The 19,215-nt window shown below is 49.4% G+C and overlaps 1 protein-coding gene across 6 annotated transcripts in view; it reads right to left on the reverse strand.

The window, feature by feature from the left end:
* Window positions 1–1,241: 1,241 nt before the first annotated feature.
* The window catches only part of UPP1 (uridine phosphorylase 1), a 29,629-nt gene continuing 11,655 nt past the window's right edge, over window positions 1,242–19,215 (reverse strand). For 3 of the 6 annotated variants that reach the window (XM_027124156.1, XM_027124154.1, XM_027124155.1), the window contains exons 2-8: window positions 17,465–17,528; window positions 8,285–8,399; window positions 6,512–6,670; window positions 5,402–5,516; window positions 2,588–2,797; window positions 2,202–2,348; window positions 1,242–1,445 (exon numbers count right to left, since the gene is read on the reverse strand). In XM_027124156.1, coding sequence (XP_026979957.1) covers window positions 1,306–1,445; window positions 2,202–2,348; window positions 2,588–2,797; window positions 5,402–5,516; window positions 6,512–6,670; window positions 8,285–8,399; window positions 17,465–17,508 — 930 coding nt within the window. In that variant the 5' untranslated portion in view covers window positions 17,509–17,528 and the 3' untranslated portion in view covers window positions 1,242–1,305. The other 3 variants (XM_027124158.1, XM_027124159.1, XM_027124157.1) reach the window with 3 other exon arrangements.

Consider the following 19,215-nt stretch of genomic DNA (forward strand, 5'->3'; position numbering starts at 1 on the left):
CCCAACCCCCCACCCCGCAGCTTCACCACGAGGAACCCCGCGGCCACATCTGCGTGGGAGGGGCGCACACAGGACCAGCCCGCAGGTCCCCCACGGCCCCTCACCCGGGCCTGGGGCCTAGTGACCACAAGCACCGGACCCAACCGGACACGTGGGCTGCAGGGGCCACCGGTCAACCGGGCAGCCGCGCGTCCAGAGGGACCGGCAATGTCTCGCTGAAGGTGGGGGCACTCGGGCTTTGGGGGCAGATAGGAGCCCGGTAACAGGAACCTGGGCATAGCTCCTGCAGCTTGTGCCAGGGCTGGAGGCCGCCAAGAGCTGGTGGACACACACATTCTAGGACCTGCCAGCCTCCCGGGGGGTCTCCAGGCGGCTCCCACCTGGGCAGCCTCAATTTTGGGGTGCAGCAGACACCTCTCCAGGGTGCCGAGGGAGAAACCGCAGGCATTTCCTCTCCACACTGCAGCCTCCAGCACAGAAGCGGGGCCAGGAGGGGGTTCTAGCATCTGGACCGGTGCCTGGCTCAGTGGGTCTCGAATGACCTGATTACCCACCCTCATTTTGGGGTGAACCTAAGAATCTCAGGGAAGAGGGTTCTTGAAGAGTGTGTGGACCATACTCGTACGTCAACACCAGGGTCCCCGCGCGGTTCCCCGCACCCCGAAAAGTCACAGAGCCACCTGCCAAGTAGCACATATGTGCAATCAGTAAATAGCACGCCTTGGGCACTTAAAAGAGTCGAACACTAAACACTGTCACACAGGTATAGACGTGCCAAGAAGACAACTGGGGCAACTGTCCTCGGGCTGGGGGGACACGGGGACAGCCCCAAAGCAGCTGCCAGACCCACCTGAGATAGGAGGGGACACCCTGGATTCTCCCTCTGCCTGTCCCCCAGTCTCCCAGCTGGGGGGTCCTGACTCCCCAGGAAGAAGCCAAGGGACACGGGGGCACAGATGCAGGGGAGGTGTCAGGCCAGGGCAGACGTGACTTCTCTCTTAGTGAGTGAAATCTGACAACTTATCAGAATTTACAAGTCTGAAAAACCTCCCTAAAAATATGTCAAATACTCAGAGGCGCATTCTTAAAGAAAACCCAAATCAGGCTGACGTGGTGGAAATTCTCCCATGAAGCTTTCAAAAAACAAAAACTCCTGCGTAGTTAATGCAGGATTCTTTGCCTCTGAAACACAATCGGTTCCCCAGACTCTTTTACAAAGGATGCAGGAAGTCATACAGAAGGAGATTGTGGCAATGATTTTATTTGCTGCAAACACCAATGCTCATGTCTGGAGATCTGGGGACCTCAGGATGCCGCGAGACACTTCTTGATGAAGTGGCCCACCAGCCGCTGGGGCCGCTGCTGGTACTCGACCAGCACCTCATGGGGGCTGCTGATCTGGTCACCTTCCAGGCGGTTGAGGAGCGTGACGCACACCACGGCCGCTGCAAAGAGCAAACACCAGGTCAGTGCAAAGAGCGGGATTCTAGCTTAGGTCACAGAGACCAGTGTCCAGGCCTCAAGGGAAGGGGCCGACAGTGGCTTCTGATAGACGGAGAACACGAAAAAGCTCAGGGGCCCACACTATCCTGTTCTGTCCTTATCCTTGCCTGCCTTTGTTCCCACAGATCCCCAAGCAAACCCCAGGACCAGCTCGGGGGGCCCTGCACTGCCTTGAAAGGCAAGGTGACGTGAAAGCTGTGAGGCAGGTATTCCGGAAGGCAGAGCAGGACCTCGAAGGGTGAGGCCAGGAACTGCGGTGGATTAGCCCCAATTCAGAAATCCAAAGATCTTTGAAGGCCAGATTCATTGTAGAGTCAGCAGCGAAGCCTGCCCAGACCCGAAGGGGGGACTTTCTCATCTTTCTGGCCTCTCGGTGGCACGTGAATCCCTGCAGAGACACTGAGGACCCTGCCTTGGACCACGTGACAATCCAAGGAGGTCCCAGCGCAGGGGTCCAGAAACACGCCTTGCGGGCAGGGCGGGTGCAAGGCCAAGGCTGGCGTTGGGCGGGCCTGGGAGGAAACGCGCCTTGGGGGCAGGGCGGGTGCAAGGCCGAGGCTGGCGATGGGCGGGGCTTGGGAGGAAACATGCCTTGGGGGCAGGGCGGATGCAAGGCCAAGGCTGGCGATGGGCGGGGCCCGGGAGGACGGGGGTGGGGGTGGGGGGTCAGTTGGGGAGCTGCGGCCTAGGGACCCAACCTCGGAGGCCGCAGGCGTTGCACATGGCGGCGAATACGGACGACTCCATCTCGATGTTGCGGATGCCGGCCTCGTAGGCCGCCCGCAGGTACTCCTGCTTGTCCTTCTCCGCGTAGGAGCAGAGTGCCCCGTCCAGGCGGCCTTGCCCTGGGAAAGTGGAGAGCCGATGCTGGCCCGGGAGCGCCCACCTCCCATTCCACCGCCCCCCACCCCCCCGGGCACTCAGTAAGCGCCTACTGCATGCCCTCCCCGCCCCCAGACAGAGATGCTTTCCAGCCCGACGGGCCCCGCCTGTCCTCGACCCACTGGCCCGCGAGGTAACCGGTGCTGAGACGCAGGCCCACAGCGGTGCGGACCCCCGGGCGGGAGACCAGCGCACTCCTCACCTTCATAGAAGTCCAGGGTACACATGGTGTTGCCCACAACCGTGGGGAACTCGCCCAGGTCCGCGGAGCACCGCACCAGCTCCTGCACCAGCCAATCGTCCAGGTGCGTGTTCCGGACCACGCGCTTCCCGAGGACAATTTGCTCGAACTCCTGCTTGAAGCAGCCGTCCACCGCCTGCCGGGTGATGACCACGGAGCCGGGCTCCAGACCTGCAGGAAGAAGCGGGTGTCCCGGCTGCAAGGGGCGGTTAGGGAGGGGAGGGCCCCGTCCACGCACTGTAACACTGAAGGGTCAGTCATGCCCTAAAAAGAAATAGGTAAGGATCTCTTTTCAGCACCAGATTTTTTTTTTCCTGAAGGTAAAGTAATGAATGTGTAGACGCTGCAGAAAATACAGAAAAGTGCAAAGAAGAAAGTGAAATTGATGGGCGGCCCATCCCCACAGAGCAGCGTCTTTCCGTCGCTGCTGGAACTGTCTGGGGCTCCCTTTACCAGTATGTGTTCAGCTGGTCCCTGTTTTGTACCTTATTATTTCAGGTTTTGAGTAAGGAACACTGGGGCACCCCAAACCTGGCTCCTGCGGTCACCAGCTCTTGACACCCTGGCTTCCCTCCAGGACTGACCCACCGGAGGTCCTGCTTCCTGTGCCTCCCTGGGCGTTTCCAAGATTGTACAGACGTTACTCTGCTCCTTGCTCTTTGGTTTTGTAATAACTTTGCATGGGATTTGACCAGGAGCCTTTCCTACTACTACACTACTACTTAATGTGATATTGGTTTTCCTAAACATTTAGGGAGGAGGAAGGAGCCAGGAGATCTGTCCCAGAGCCCCACGTCAGCCGCTCTCATGAAACATTAAAAAACGTGGCCATGGGCTTCCCTGGTGGCACAGTGGTTAAGAATCCGCCTGCTAGTGCAGGGGACACGGGTTCGAGCCTTGGTCCGGGAAGATCCTACATGCCGTGGAGCAACTAAGCCCGTGCACCACAACTACTGAGCCTGCGCTCTAGAGCCCACGAGCCACAACTACTGAAGCCCACGAGCCACAGCTACTAAGCCTGCGTACCTAGAGCCTGTGCTCCACAACAAGAGAAGCCACCACAATGAGAAGCCTGTGCACCCCAAGGAAGAGTAGCCCCCGCTCGCCATAACTAGAGAAAACCTGCACGCAGCAACAAAGACCCAACATAGCCAAAAATAAATAAAATTAAAAAAATAAATAAAGTATAAATTGTGTCTCTACTTTAGTTTAAAAAACAAAAAACGTGGCCAATTGCCAAGCTCTGCCTCTGCTTGCCCCCTGCATGTGCATCTGGACTTTCTCTCCCTTGCTGCTTTGTCCCTGTTCTGGTCAACGTAGGCTCTGCTCAGGTGTCTCCCCACACCGAGTGTGGACCTGGAAAGAAGCTCAGATGGCGGCTTTCATGAACTCATGGGGCCTAGAACTTTCAAGCCACTTCAGACCTCAAATTGGAGGGCGCAGGACCCCTCCCAGCATCAGCTGCTCTTCCTCACACAGGCCCTGCCCTTTCCCGGGATACCTGTTGGCCGTTTCAGAATTCTCACATCTGACAGAAACGCTGGAGTCACCCAGTTCTCCCTCCCGAGTGGCGGCCCATGCCAGCCACCCACTGTTCCTATTTTGGGATTTGTGGGGACACCATGTCACACTGTTGTCGGGGGTTTGAGGTCTGGCTCTCTAGTTGATCTCTCCATTTTTATGGGGCAATTTTGGGAGATTCAAAATCCACCCTACTCCCTCCAGAATTCTCTCTCTGATTATTGATTTTAAAATCCCTCCAAAGCAAGAACTCAGGAAGGATTTGCTGGAGCTCCTCGCCCACGCTGATGCGATGTGCACAGCCACGAGTCCGTTGGGTCGATGGTATCACAGACTAAGTGTGCACAGCCTGGGAGCTCGTGGTCATTGGGGTGTTTTCCCGAGAACAGCTCCTTTCGACTTTGAATTACAATCTGCAAACACGGATGTTAACCATCAATCTGTCTATATAGTGAAAAGAAAAATGAGATAACGTATTGAGAAGATTTAGGACCTACAGCGATCCTCTATCACAGCGAGAAAACCTAAATTTTCGAATTACCATAAATGCAGGGGAGGTCAGGTCTAGGCAGTCAGAAACAAATGCACAGAGGCCAGGCTGATGACAGCAGACCTCCTTCCAGCAGCTCCCAGCTCCTCAGCGGGAGCGAGAATTACTAGCACCCAGTTTTCCGCAGAAAACCCGGCCCAGAGGTGGGACATCAGAGTAAAACAAGTTTGCCTCAAAGACTTTGGCTGAAAACTCAACATGATGTTTCGCGTTTTACTTTCTCATTGCATCCTCTTCTTTCTTTGTTGTCTTTGCGATGTTAAAAAAATTATGTTGCGAAAGGGGGGGGCGACTTTTACGCAACTTAAGGACACATCTTAATTTTGTATTGCATCTGTCTCTTCCCCCTTTGATTTTCCTGTAGGTTTTCTCATAAGGTGCTTCACATCTTTGCAGGAATAAAGAGGAGGAGTGAGCAAAGTGAAGGAGAAAGGCAGAGAAAAGAGGGATTAGCAAGAATTAAAAGAGAATCAAGCAAACAAGAAGGCACACGTTGTATAACTCCAAAAGGACGGGTTTTCGGGTGCACGTGGCCTGGTGCCTTTCTGTGCCTATTTCTGGGGTATGGGTTGGGAGAAGTAGCTGGACCAGAAAAAAATAACAAAATGCCTGCTGCTGCTGAGCTCTCCTTGGGCACGGCCCAGGGAGGAGCTCTGGGTCCCCATGCTGCCCACCTGGGTCCCAGTGGCGCTCTGCACACTAACCTATCCCGCCAGAGGTGCCGATGCGGATGAGGGTGACGTCGGAGCACCGGGCGTGGTACAGCAGCTTGATGAGCTCGTGCAGCATGATGGCAATGGAGGGGATGCCCATCCCGTGCTAGAACCAGGGAGAAATGCCAGCGTCACGCTCTGGTAGCACCTCTGTGTGTTCTGTGCTGCATTGCTAACTGGTGGTAAAGAAGATGAACTTCCTAACGTACATGTAAAAACTGAACACTTGGGGAAGTGTGAAGGTTTGCACGAAGCTGTCGAATGGATGACCCCTTTGATCCACACCACCCGTGGAACAGATGGCAGCTGAGGACCAGAAGGCTGCTGTTGCTAGGTAACAGACATCCCCTGGCGTGGGAAGCCCCGCACACGTTTTCCCTTTTCTCCACACGCTCTGCCGCAGCCAGACTCGGTAACTGGCTGGTGGCTCCACCGCCGCGGTTCTGCCTGTGACGTTTCCTCCACCTCCGCATCCCCAAAACCGCCCTTCTTCAGAGGCCCTCCCGGTGCCACGTCTGCCAGGAGCTGCCCCTGAGGCCAAGCCCTCTTTGGAGACCGTGTTCGTCCTGCAGTCTTACTGTGGGAAGTGCTTCCACGGATTACGTCTTACTCTTGGGTGTGTTGCGGGTGGTTAGTACCACCAGACGTCTCAGCTGCCCAGAGGGCTGGGCCCCTGTCCCAGCCTCAGGGGCAGCCTTACCGTAAGGCAGCACTTCCTCTAAAAATGTTCTCCTCTGCAAAGGGAACCAAAACTGGAAAACGAGAATGTGTTCACCCATTGCTCAATCGCATGTGTGTGAAGTAACACAGGCGGATGGTGTGGGGACCACTTGGTGCCCGGCTCTCCTCGTGGCCCTGGTCCAGGCAGAGCACCATCTTCCCGGGTCTCCAACCTGGGTGCTCACTGTGTGCGCACAGCTGGGAGGGTGTGCGCGTGTGTTTGTACGTGTGTATCTGTCTCTCCTGGAGACGGGCTCCACTACCTCTGCAGCCCAGCCCCAGGCTCTCCTCGACTCCTGTTTCCTCTGTCAGGCTGTGTGCAGGGCGGGGATGGGGCCTGCAGAGCCAAGGGCTGAGCCCACCACGAGGGCAGGTACTCACGCTGACCGACAGCACCGGGCCCACTTTAAACATGGCGTAGCGGTCGGTGCCCTCACATATGTCGGGATACTCTGCACCTGGGTGGTCAAGGCCCAGCTCCACGGCCATGTACTTGATGAAGGCTTTCATCCGGGAAGGGCTTCCCCCAACACACACAAACTGCAGACAGAGAACAGAGCCCCAATCAGCACAGGCACTGCACCCCGTCTGTACAGCAGGGGTCCTCAAAGTGTCCCCCGCCAGCGGCGGCAGCATCTCCTGGAACTTGCTAGAAATGCAGGTCCCTTCCCTGGCCCCCCCGCATCTGGGGAGCCAGTAATGTGTTCACTAAGGAGCCCCCTGCTGATTCTGACACTCCCTTGATTTGAGAAGCACTCGTTCATGGACTCACAGCTCAGTGCAAGAGGCCCCAACAGTGCAGAGCAATCAGCTCCACACAAGCCAGGACAACCACACCCTCGCCCTCTCCAGCAGGAAAGCTCAGGCTCCACGCCCGCCCAGGCTCCGCGCATCGTGTGCACAGCAGCCCACTGCACTGGAGAGAGCCGGCGTTTGGAATAAGATGCTGCGGGCCCCTCAGTGTGCAACCGGGGCCCCACAGCCCATCTGTAACATGGGTTTCTAACTGCTGTTTCACTGGCTGGCAGAGGCCCAAATGTCCAACCTGTGGAAAGAGCCGGGGGCCAGTGGGGCCTCGGGGAGTCGCAGCTGTGCGGTGAGCAGGTGGCTCTCAGAGGAGTAGAACCTTCATCTGCAAAGTGTCGTACGTGAAAGCGTCAAAAGAAAAACAGGTGAATAAGCCAGCCTTAAGGACTTGGTGATCAAATAGTTATTAGCCTCTTAACATAAAAAGGAAAACTTCTGTAGCCTAGAAAAAATTACAGGTTAAACTTAAGGAGAGAATGAAAAAGGAATGAATTAAGAACACACGGAAAGGAGGGGAAGGGATAAATTGACAGATTGGGATTGACATATAGACACAACTGTATATAAAACAGATACTACTAAGGACGTACTGTATAGCACGTGGAACTCTACTCCATATTCCATAATGACCTACATGGGAAAAGAGTCTAAAACAGAGTGGATGTGTGGATATGTATAACTCATTCGCTTGGCTGTACACCTGAAATTAATACAACATTGTAAATCGACTAGACTCCAATAAAAATTTAAAAACAAAAAGACAACAACACGTGGAAAGTCGTCCCTCGGTTTGAAACGAACAGCACAGAAGATCTGGGTGGCTGACAGGATGTAACCTGGTTATGACTTTACGATCGCATGAGGCAGCCCCGGATCTAGGGTCACTGGCTTGTTTCAGTTTTGAATTCTAAACGTTAGCCCACTTTTCCACACGGGGATTAGACACTTTAAAAGTCCTCTGCGAGGATAAGTCAGGACCAAACTAGCTAAACAGATGGATGTGCATCTTAAACGAGAGACAGCAGACACATGCGACTGCCCCTCCTGGGTATCCCTTGCTCCCCTAGAAAAGGATTAGTGTCTGCTCCTTTCTAGTCTCTCAGTGAAGCATTAGGAAATTTATTTTACATTGTTTCAATTATAGGAACCAATACGTCTTTGTGATAGTTTTCTTTCACTCAATAGTTCATATTCTTGAAAGGTAACAATTTGCAAAAATCCGATCAACATATAACTTCAAGAGCCTGTCCTCTGTCACCTCCACCCTGTGTGGCGCAGTCTACCTGTGTCACCTGAAAGGGGGGTAATCTTGGGGCAAATGCCCAGAATCAAAACCCCTGCTTTTACCTTCACGTCTCCAAACATAGTCGGGAAGTCGTGCGTGCTGGTGCTAAGGCTGAAATGGTAGAGGACATCTTCTTTCATTGCAGCCACGTGGGGATTGCAAAGCTGTACAAAGTCGCTGTCCCAAAACAGGAAAGGAGGCAGTTTAGAGAACCAGCGTCCAGGGGCCGGCAGGACCACAGCGACACCCTGTGCCAGCGAGGCGCATGGGCCACAGCAGGCAGGCCGATCCCAGCCTGCAGAGGCTCCCACACTCTCTCCGTTCCTCCCTCTCTCCTTCCCCTCACCCGCTCTTCACACCCAGGGCTTCTTTGGAGGATGATCAGGAAGAACTCAGAAGAACACCAAAAAAGCACAAAGATCATGGGAATTCCCTGGCGGTCCAGTGGTTAGGATTCCACGTTTTCACTGCCAAGGGCACAGGTTCAATCCCTGGTCAGGGAACTAAGATCCCCGAAGTCGAAAGGCTCCACAAAAAAAAAAAAAAAAAAAAAAAAAGATCAAAACGCCAAATCATCCCATATAAAGCATGTAGCCAGTTGCTACCCAACCCAGGTTCATTCAACATATAAACTTGGCTTCAATTTAAAAATAGGGCTTCCCTGGTGGCACAGTGGTTGAGAGTCTGCCTGCCGATGCAGGGGACGCAGGTTCGTGCCCTGGTCCGGGAAGATCCCACATGCCACGGAGCAGCTGGGCCCGTGAGCCATGGCCACTGAGCCTGCGCGTCTGGAGCCTGTGCTCCACAACGGGAGAGGCCACAGCAGTGAGAGGCCCGCGTACCGCATAAAAATAAATAAATAAATAAATGGATAAAAATAATACATTTATCACAGGAAATATGGATGGATGAGAAGAAAAATAGCCTCTAAGCCTCTAATTCTCCCACCCAGAGATAGCCTTTCCAATCTGAGGCCTTTCTTTTTCGTTTTGTTTCACTAGCCAGCACTTCTCTGGTACAACGTCCAAAGGGAGTAATGAGACAAGACATCTTTTCATTTTGGTTTTTCTCGGTGCGGCTGCTAGAAACTGTGTGGCCCACATTATATTTCTGTTGGACAGCACGCTGCTGGCCTGTAATAGGGGTTAGCAAACATTTCCCATAAAAGGCCAGATAGTAAATATTTTTTCCTTGCAGTTCATAGGGGCTCTGTTGCCACTTCTCAGCCCTGCTGTTCGCCCATGAAAGTGACCACAGACAACACGCAAATGAGTGTGGATGTGTTCCAACACAACTTTATTTACAAACACGATGCCCGGGTCTAGATTGCATCTCCAGCCTTAGACACGCCTCCTTCCACAGCTGTGCCTTCCTGACTCCACTCACAGGTGTGCTGCCAGATGCCAGTGGCACAGAGGGAGGCAGCCATGGGTCCCCAGCAATCAAGACTTGCTGTTTCTTCCTTCAGAGTCACACTTTCCGCCCCGAACCCACGGATCACATTTCCTTCTCAGTCTAACTCTGTGAGAAAAAAACCATACAGGAAGAGAAGTTCTCAGCAGCCTGTGATTTGTAAACACCTATTCTCTCTGGATCCATCGGTCAGCAACCATAGATGCCCAGGCTCCAGGCCGAGGGCACCTGCTTCTCTCTCTCCTGCATCTCCTCGCTTCCTACTTTCGTGCTTCTCACATTTCCCTCCGATTTCCCTAGAATGGCATCCAAGTTAACTCACAGGCAAACAGTCTCAAAAGGCTGATGTAGAAAAGATGCGAACAAAATACTGAAGAGAGACAGATCTTTTTCTAAAGGGGAGGGTGCTGGTGGACTGGCCAACACCCTGAGCTCATCACTAAACTGGCAGCAGGACCGCTAGCAGACTGTGCTCTTGGCACCGGGGCAGGGATGCGAGAGTCTCCCTCAGGAGGGGCAAGCAACCTGCCCAAGCCAGAGTGTGCACTGGACCCCGACCGGTCCTGACCAGGCTTACTCTCCTGGGGCAGGGAGGTCTCTTTTCAAGGGACCAAATCCAGTTCTCCAGACCAAGCTGAAATTCTGAAGTCATAACACAGCCAGAGCATCTGAAGCTCCTTTAAAGACAAATATTTTACTGTAATTACGGTTCTTGTTCTCCTTCAGGATGTTATGAACAAAGAGTACAAAGAGAAGGGCTAACGGGCGAGCATTGGAACTGACGAAACAGAATGAGATAAAACAACTTTGTGTCATATTTCAAAATAGAAAACGTTTCCTTCCTCTTTCATTCCAGGAAGAGGAGAAGGAAATATGGCGTAACTGAAGACCAGCAAGGATTTTAAAATATGTAAATTGGACACGTAACAGTGAATAGAACAAGTATTTTTGTTACTGCGGTATAGATAACTTACAGTATTGTATTAGTTTTAGGTCTATAACATAGTGATTCAATTTTTTATAGATTAAACTCCACTTTTTAAAGGATTTTAAAATAACAAGTCACAGACATATTACTTGGAAAACTATTTTTCTAGTCTACACATGATGTCAAGTGACTTTACCTTGCTTTATTCTGTCACTTTATTCATTTAACAAATATTCATTGAGCACCTACTCTGTAAAAGAAATGGGTGAGATGCAAAATGAATGAAACTCGGCTTCTGATTCCAGGAGTTTATCAGCAGGGAAGGGACAACACGACTGACCATTAGACAAACTGGCCCAGACATCTTGCGCTGCACGCTCAAGGGACTGGCAGAGAACAAGGAAGGGGCTCTGGGGCAGGGAGGAGGGGGACCCTCAGCTGAATCTCACACAAGCACGCATCAGGCCCTGTGCCAGGCCGAAGCGATGCAGAGAGCAGCAGGGTGGAAGACATTCAACTGCGGTGGAAACCATGCCATTAGTGGTGGTGCGTGTAAGTCATTCGACACCACAACTGCCACAGAGGCTAGGTTCTACCAGTCCCCGTCATAAAGGCTCAGGGTCACACCTTTAATAAGAGGCTGTGCTCATGAGCTGGACTTCAGGGCTCCTCACAGGACACGCTGGCCTCTGGAGGGTGGACCATACAAGCTGGTATTGACCATAAAACGTCGGAGGGAGGGGAAGATAATGACTAACCAACAGGGAGGGGTCGCTGCTCAGTGGAGTCACATCCAGGGCACCTGACGCCAGGCCTCCCTTCTCCAGCCTTCGTTTCAACCACCCGCTCAGCCAGCCTCCAGGATCCTCAACCCGGGAAGGGGGGTGGGGCAGGGAGGGGCGGGGGGGAGGGGCTCGGAAAGTGGGGACAGGGCGTGTTTGCTTGTCAATGATTGAAAGCACCAGGGAGGGACTTCCCTGGTGGTGCAGTGGTTAAGAATCCACTTGCCAATGCAGGGGACATGGGTTCGAGCCCTGGTCGGGGAAGATCCCACATGCCGCGGAGCAACTAAGCCCGTGAGCCACAACTACTGAGCCTGCACGCTAGAGCCCACGAGCCACAACTACTGAAGCCTGCGCACCCAGAGCCCGTGCTCAGCAACAAGAGGAGTCACCACAGTGAGAAGCCCGCGCACCACTACGAAGAGTAGCCCCCGCTCGCCGCAACTAGAAAAAGCATGCGCGCAGCAACAAAGACCCAACACAGCCAAAAATAAATTTATTAAAAAAAAAAAAGAAGAAGCACCAGCGATCCTACTAGTGCAATTAAAAATTCTCTCTGCAAGTACTATTCTCAGGGCAGCTCCAAAACTTGAAAATGGACCTCAGAACCCATGGGGAAGGAAAGGGGGGGACAGGTGTCCGTGTGAAATTAGGTGACCCACACGTGCAAGTATCCAGAGCAGTTCCTGAGGGACCTCCCAGAAGAGAACCAAGGAGCCCTAAGCTGGGTTCCCAGAGGGCAGCATACAGCCCTGGACATCATCAAGGCAAGAGGCCACCAGAACCAGGAGAGGCCACTGCCCAGGATGGGGTCTCCCAGGGAACCCCAGCAGAGGTGGGTGGGGAGGAAACTGGGAAAAGTAGTGGATTTCAAGTCCATGTAGGAATTGGGATTAAGACATCAAATTCTTGCTTCTCCAGTGATGAAAAAATTTGTATTTTAGGGCAATATGAGAACATTTTAAATATAAAATTGTTCTCTGCCTGTTTCCGCCACCCCCCCCCCACACACACACTTTACTGTAGATTGTGCATCTGCATTAACCAGACCTCCTTGGGAGACGACCTTCCTTCTTCATCCTGTGAGGGGCCATGACGACCCATGACCCACTACTCACTTTATACCTGTAGATCTAGATTGTGTTCACTGTCAGCAACACATCATTTGACATACAACCCTTTGTCTCAAAAAGTTGGAACTGAGGGCCATAGTTAAAGAATTTCTTAAAGCCAGGGAGGATCCTCAAATTTTTTGTGAACGGATTACCAAGATGGGAGGGCACTGGTCTGTGGTCTGACTAAACTGACCAGAGCTGATACTCAGAGCTTGACAGGAATTTTTTTTTTGGGGGGTGGGGGGTTTCTCCCCTAAGCTAAGTGAGGGAAAGTCAAACATTCCAACATACACGAATGGGCATGTCAGTCCTTTGATACACTGAGAAGGTCACCCAATTCTTTGAGGAATGAAAAACAGCTGCCCTTGTTTTACAAATCTAGTCTTTACAGGACCTGAGGTGTGCCTTCAGAAACATCTCAAAGCTTACCAATCCTTTCACCACTCCAAAATCCTCCCCTATTTATCTTCAGAGGCTTGTAGGCATTGAAGAAGAAAAAAAAAACTCCTGGCCTTAAGGGAACAAAGTCCTCCTAGGAGGAACTTGCCTTTCTCCCTCTATGCCTTTGAGATGCAAATATTCTACCTGATCACCTCCAGAATGATTTGCAATCTTTTTAAAATGCATATTTCAGGAAAGCAACTCTTATCCAGAGAAGAAAACAAAAGGGAGATAGGTAATTTGGAACTTGACTTGTCAAGGACACGCAAATCTTAAGTGTCTTCTTCATAAATATTAGTAAAAAGGGTTTGGCCCTCTAGACAGGCAACCCTGTTGCATCTGCCAGAAACCCAATCTGAATCCAACTTCTTTTGTAACTGAAGGGATTTCTATTATTGTTCCTGACTCAGGGCTGAAATTGCGGAACTTTGGGAACCATGGGGTCTCTGTCTGTGTGTCTGTATGTGTCTAACTGTATTGTCGATGTGTAGTATTGCCAAAATTAATTTGTATAAGAGCTCTATTTAATTGGCTTAAAGGAAGTTAGCTGCTACTTATATACATACCTAGAAATATAAAAGAAACTATCTCGAATGAATTTCAGAATCCTGTGAGCTAGGATTAATTTTAATTTCATTAAAATTAATTTTAATGAAAGCAAATGGTTTAATTAATACAGACATGTCTTTACAGTCACCAACATTAAGTATAATACTCTTACTGTACCCAGGTTCACTAGAAATCACATAAGATCTTATTATTCCTGTTACAAAATTTGTCAGCAAGAGAAATGACTTGGTATGCTAAACTTTTAAGTGAATTAAATGGAAATGATGAGAGTTTTGGTGTAAACTCTAAAGGAATAATTATGTTTTAGGAATGTCTGCTTAAAAATAGTCTCTCCAGATTTAGATAACTTGAAACTTTAGAGTTTTGTTAGATTAAGTTAAAGGATGGGAATTCAATGACTATCCAGAATTTAATTCCAAATAAGATACTGAAACATTAATTACTGAACATAAGCTTCCTTTTACAGAGAAATTAAAGATATTTAGGACTATTAATAAAAATATATTTGGTGCCACACTAAGACATTTTCTGTTAGAAAAAAAAACCATGTGTTTTCTAGAAATGGTAAATAGTATGTATACGTTTGCTAATGTGTGGGATGATAATGTTTGGGATGCTAATGTAAAAGACAGTTCATAATTGCCTATTTGTTAGTTTCTGCTGGATACTAGGTTTTAAGGTTAAGAATTATAATATATATGTAACTAAAGCCACTAAAATAATAAGGGAAACATTTCAGTATGCAAGGAAAGTCAGAGACGTGTTTTCAGCCAAAGAAGGTATGAGGAATGGAAATCATTTTGTTCAACGGAAAGAAATTAATTCTGTCCTAGAGCTGTTTTTTTCTGCATAATCAATAAATAAGGGACAAAAGACAGAACATTATGGAAGGTGTGTGGAAAAGGGAACACTGAGAAAAGAGTTCTGTGTGTGGTGAGGCTAGGATTGCATTGAATTGAATTAAATACATTTGTTATTAAGAGTTGCTGATGCAAGACTGGAGTCTGGTTTTCTCTCTCTGTTAAGAGAATAAAGTTTTCTTGGAACATTGAGTTGCTTTTGGTAATGGATTATGTAAGTTTCTTTGCCTTTTTTTTTTTTTTTTGCGGTACACGGGCCTCTCACTGTTGTGGTCTCTCCAGTTGCGGAGCACTGGCTCTGGACGCACAGGCTCAGCGGCCATGGCTCACGGGCCCAGCCGCTCCGCGGCATGTGGGATCTTCCCGGACCGGGGTACGTACCCACGTCCCCAGCATCGGCAGGTGGACTCTCAACCACTGCGCCACCAGGGAAGCCCTCTTTGCCTTTTAAGTGAGCCTTTTGAGTGAGCTGTGTTTGCTTGTGAAATATTTTATTGTCACTTTGGTTAAGTGAATTAAGTATTGTTCCTCAGTGACCTATATCCTATTTGACCAAGTGTTTTAAACCTTTTTTGATATTTTGACAAACTCCCAAATATCAAATTCTCCCTGAAGTTCTTTTGACCTCTAGCTAACTTTGGGGTTCTTCAGAGAGGACCCCTGAAGCATCTCAGAGAGAGGAATATTAAACTAATTAGGCTTATTTGGTATGTTAAATTACATGAGAAGCATTGTCAAATGAGTGGTGATAAACCTTCCTAGGTTATATTGTATGGGTAAATATTATTAATATACATATTCTAGAAATTATATGGAGCTCCTAAGAATCTGGTACGTCCTGGTAAATGTTTATAGTCATAATTCTAGTTCTTGTCTTAAAATGTTGTATGACAAAGCAATAACCAAGTTTCTTTGACAATTGCATTGTAATCAGATCTTTAACCTTGCTTTTTTAAGTCTTTTGTCATTTATAGACTGCTTCATCTTCAAAAAGATTCATAGAAAGGACTTTTTGGGAATTCCCTGGTTGGTGGTTTTTGAATCTGTTTTCCAGATATAAGGAAACTCTTCCCCTCAAGCTAATTATGACTTACAGCAATTTGGGTAAATTACTCCCTTGTAAGTGGAATTGAGACATTTATCTTTTCTTTCTACCTGATCTCTCCAGAAATTGGGAACTCCTGGGTTCCCAGTAGCTTTATCAGGTAATAAAATTAATTACCTGATAATTGTTAACTGAGGTCTGTATTTACTGCCTCAGACTCACTTCTCAGATAATTCCTTGTTGCTATGTTACATTACTGTAGAGTTTGTTTCTGAAACTTATCTCAGTCATCTATCTTCAGATGAAGATCACATGTGCCATGACCTGCAACCAGGGGATTATGCATACGGGAAAATATATCAGATAAAGGACTCTTTACAGCCACCTTGGAAGGGACCATATCAGGCCTTCTTAGACTTCCACTAAGACTAACACTATCAGCACCATTCAAGCTAACATTATCACCAATATCACTAAGTGAGACCAGCCTACCTGGCCAATTTAATGACACCTGTTCTGAACTTGGCCATAAATACTCCTTTTCACTAAATGTTAAATATTGGGTATCTCTTAACAGGACTCAGTAGACCTACAGAAAAGTTTATGGCCTTGGCTTTCCCTGGGTTGGTTAGGAAGATGTAGTTGCTTTCCCTTGGGCTTAAGTTCACCTGCAGGTATCCTTGAAAACAACCCCTGCCAATCTGCCTTTAATATGAGGATTCTGGGTTTCTATCAGTTTTCCAGTGGTATGACCATTTGGCCAAGATATTTGTTAGCTCGTCTTATGACATATGAAGGATCAAATTTCTGTTCTGAATGATCATCTTCCAAATTTAGTAAAAATACTAGGAAAATGCTTTGGTTTAGGAGGATCTTCGCTTAAACCCTTACTAATGACATTAATTTTACTGTCAATTTTGATCACATCTATTGCTCACTATAAATTAATGAACAAGCACAAGGTACATGCAAGGTTAAATTGGCATAACTTCTACTGGACAACTTGGAACTGACAGTCCTTGCCAGACATCTTACTAATATAACCCCTTAAAAGGAAAGAAAGGAGCAGGCTATTAGGTCTGGACATCAAGGGACATGATGAACCCAGGGCAGGTAAGCAACGACCCTGGCATCAAAGGAACAAATATTTGATCACCTAAGGCTTTCTATCAAAAGATTAATGATCAGAAGGGGGAAATTGATGAAAAAGTTCATATTTTAAAATTTTAAATGAGAAAAATTTAAACATAACATTTCCTTTGTCCATTTGGATCTCCTCCCTTCCCTTTAGTGGGGGTTGTACATCTGTACTAGCCAGACCTCCTTAGGAGACAGCATTCCTTTTTAATCTCATCAAGGGTCACAACTCCTTAAGAGATAACCTTCCTTCTTAATCTTGTGAGGGGCCATGATGACCCATGCCCACTACTCTGTACATGTAGATCTGGATTGTGTAAACTGTCAGTAACGCATCATTTGGTATTATTACCCTTTGTCTCAAAAACTTATATAACCGTGCTTTGACCTCTTATGGGTGAAGCAATGCTCAGAGCTTTCTGAAAAACTGTCTCCTGGGTTATAATCCTCAGATTGGCTCAAATAAAATTTTCCATTTCTTCCTTAGATCAACTACTGAGTAATTTTTTTTCATCAACACCAGCAATGCACAAATATACATAAAAGAGTGGCCATGTGAATCACATAGTGGAATAATGTAAAACTGCAAAGAAATAAGGAAAGTATTGAAAGGTCAGAACCAAGAGAGAGCCGGGAAAGAAGCAGGGACTGTGACTCAGAAGAGTGTCCAGATGTAAAGAAACCCCACTGGACACAGGTCTGGGCACCCCAAGCAAGTGCCCAGACGTCCTTGGGAAACAAACATCCCAAGGCTACGAGCAGCGGCCCTGGCACCCGGTGCCAGGGGTCTTCAGCCAGCTCAGCTGTATGCCCACTGAGTGGTCAGTCCTCCAGGCTTCAGGCTCTGACATGAGAACCAAGGTGTCCACGTGTGTCAGCTCTTAGAGCACTGTGTGGCTCAAAGTCATCACAGTGAGCCCGAGCCCAGCAGCATGCAGGTCAGAGCCTTACTTGTGATTTCCAGGTTTCTCTGTTTCAGCCCCTGGCGAGGCCATCCCTCAGCTGAGGCAGGACCCTAGGAGAAAACAGCACAGAGTCTGTTAGAAGTAATAGTCAACACTTGAGGAGCTTATATGAGCACACTTCGATTGGAGTCAGTGGCTGACAAGGGAGCAGGGGAGCGGCAGACGGAGAGAAGGTGGAAGCAAAGCGAGGACGTGACTGACGGCTGCAGCATGAGGCCCAGGGGCCTGTGTGAGTGGTTGTTCATAGCATTTTGATTTTGTAGCCTGGAGGCATGTACAGCTTAGATTTCAGTGTGCTGACACAGGCTGCCTCGGCATTAGAGACACCTCAGTCCAATGGGCTCCTCGTTTAATTAGTTGAACACTAGTGGATCCCCCCAGTAGGAACCAAGGTCACTTGGACCGTCAGCAAGGCCACACTAACCTGTGCAAGGTCAGTGCCATGAAGAGGAACTCGACAAATTTACATCACATACACGTACATATATAAGACCTGGAGGGTTGCTAATTTCAGAGAGGAGCTGGCGGAAATGTGCCCAACGCGAGCCTGGGTTGGCGTCTCCTACTCTGGTAGAAAACCCTTCTTCACTTCCTGGTCCCTCAGACAAGACTGCCTTGACCCAACAGACCACACCTGGGTGCCTCACGCTTCTAGAATTTTAACTCTTCTCCAGCAGGCCTCAAGGACAGCTCAGGGGGCAGAGAGGGGCCCGGCAAAGGCACCAGCTCTTGAGGGCCTGCCATGAAGGGAAGGGAAAGACCTGGGGCAGGTAGGGATCAACCCCTGCCCTGGTCCCACTCGAGAACCAGAGGAAGGGAAAACCATGAGACACAACCACAGTTCTTACTGGGGCTCAGCCACCAGAGCACCGACCCGACACCAGTGCCTGCAGAGCTGAGCCCGAGCACCTGCTGGGTGACCTCGGTGAGTGGTCTACGGTGGAGCTAGCTCCCCCATCCCCAGGTCAGGTTCTCAACCTGCTACCTCACCAGCCACTTACCAGAAAACCAGCCTCACAAAGCTAAAACCCAAAGCCCTCTTTTTGGAAAAAAGGGTTGATGGCCGCTGTTACACTTAGATACTGACCATTTTTGGCAAATTCTGAAAACCAAAGCATATTGTCATAGTTGGGTCTGGAGCACAGATTTTCCTGCAGTGCTGCCTTGTCTCTCTTCACCTAGCCTTCATGCTCCCTTAGCATTTACAGGACACTTCTGAGGAAATGTCAGCCTGTGAGTCAACTGCAAATTGACTGAACCCAAGGAGGGGGGTTATGGGAACCTCCTCTCTATAGCCAGTGGGTCAGAAGCACAGGTGATAACCTGGACTTGTGATGGGGGGCAGTGGGAGGGGGAAGGCGGGCAGTCTTATGGGACTGAGCCCTTAGCCTTTGGGGTCTGACACTGTCCCCAGGTAGACAGTGTCAGAATTGAGTTGGATTGTAGGACCCCCTGGTGTAGGGGCTGGTGTGGAGAATTGCTTGACAGTGTGGGGAAAACAAAGTAGAATTGTACTTGGTGATCAGAATCTTAGGTCATAATTTGCCTTTACAGCATCCATCAGACAGACTGATGCAGACAGCCCAGCTTCTGAAGAAGTCTGGCTTCCAGGAAATGCAGCCCTTGGCACCTCCACCCTGCAGTCAGCAGCCGCTATCCCTCTGGGATCCACCTCACTGTCTGCAGTAAGTGCAGACGTGCCTTCCGGCGAAGCCAGCCCCCAGCCCTCATTATCAG

The sequence above is a fragment of the Aethalodelphis obliquidens genome, unplaced genomic scaffold (assembly GCF_003676395.1).
Source record: "Aethalodelphis obliquidens isolate GAN/ISIS:26980383/991018 unplaced genomic scaffold, ASM367639v1 scaffold27, whole genome shotgun sequence".
In the NCBI taxonomy this organism is placed as follows: Eukaryota; Metazoa; Chordata; class Mammalia; order Artiodactyla; family Delphinidae; genus Aethalodelphis; species Aethalodelphis obliquidens.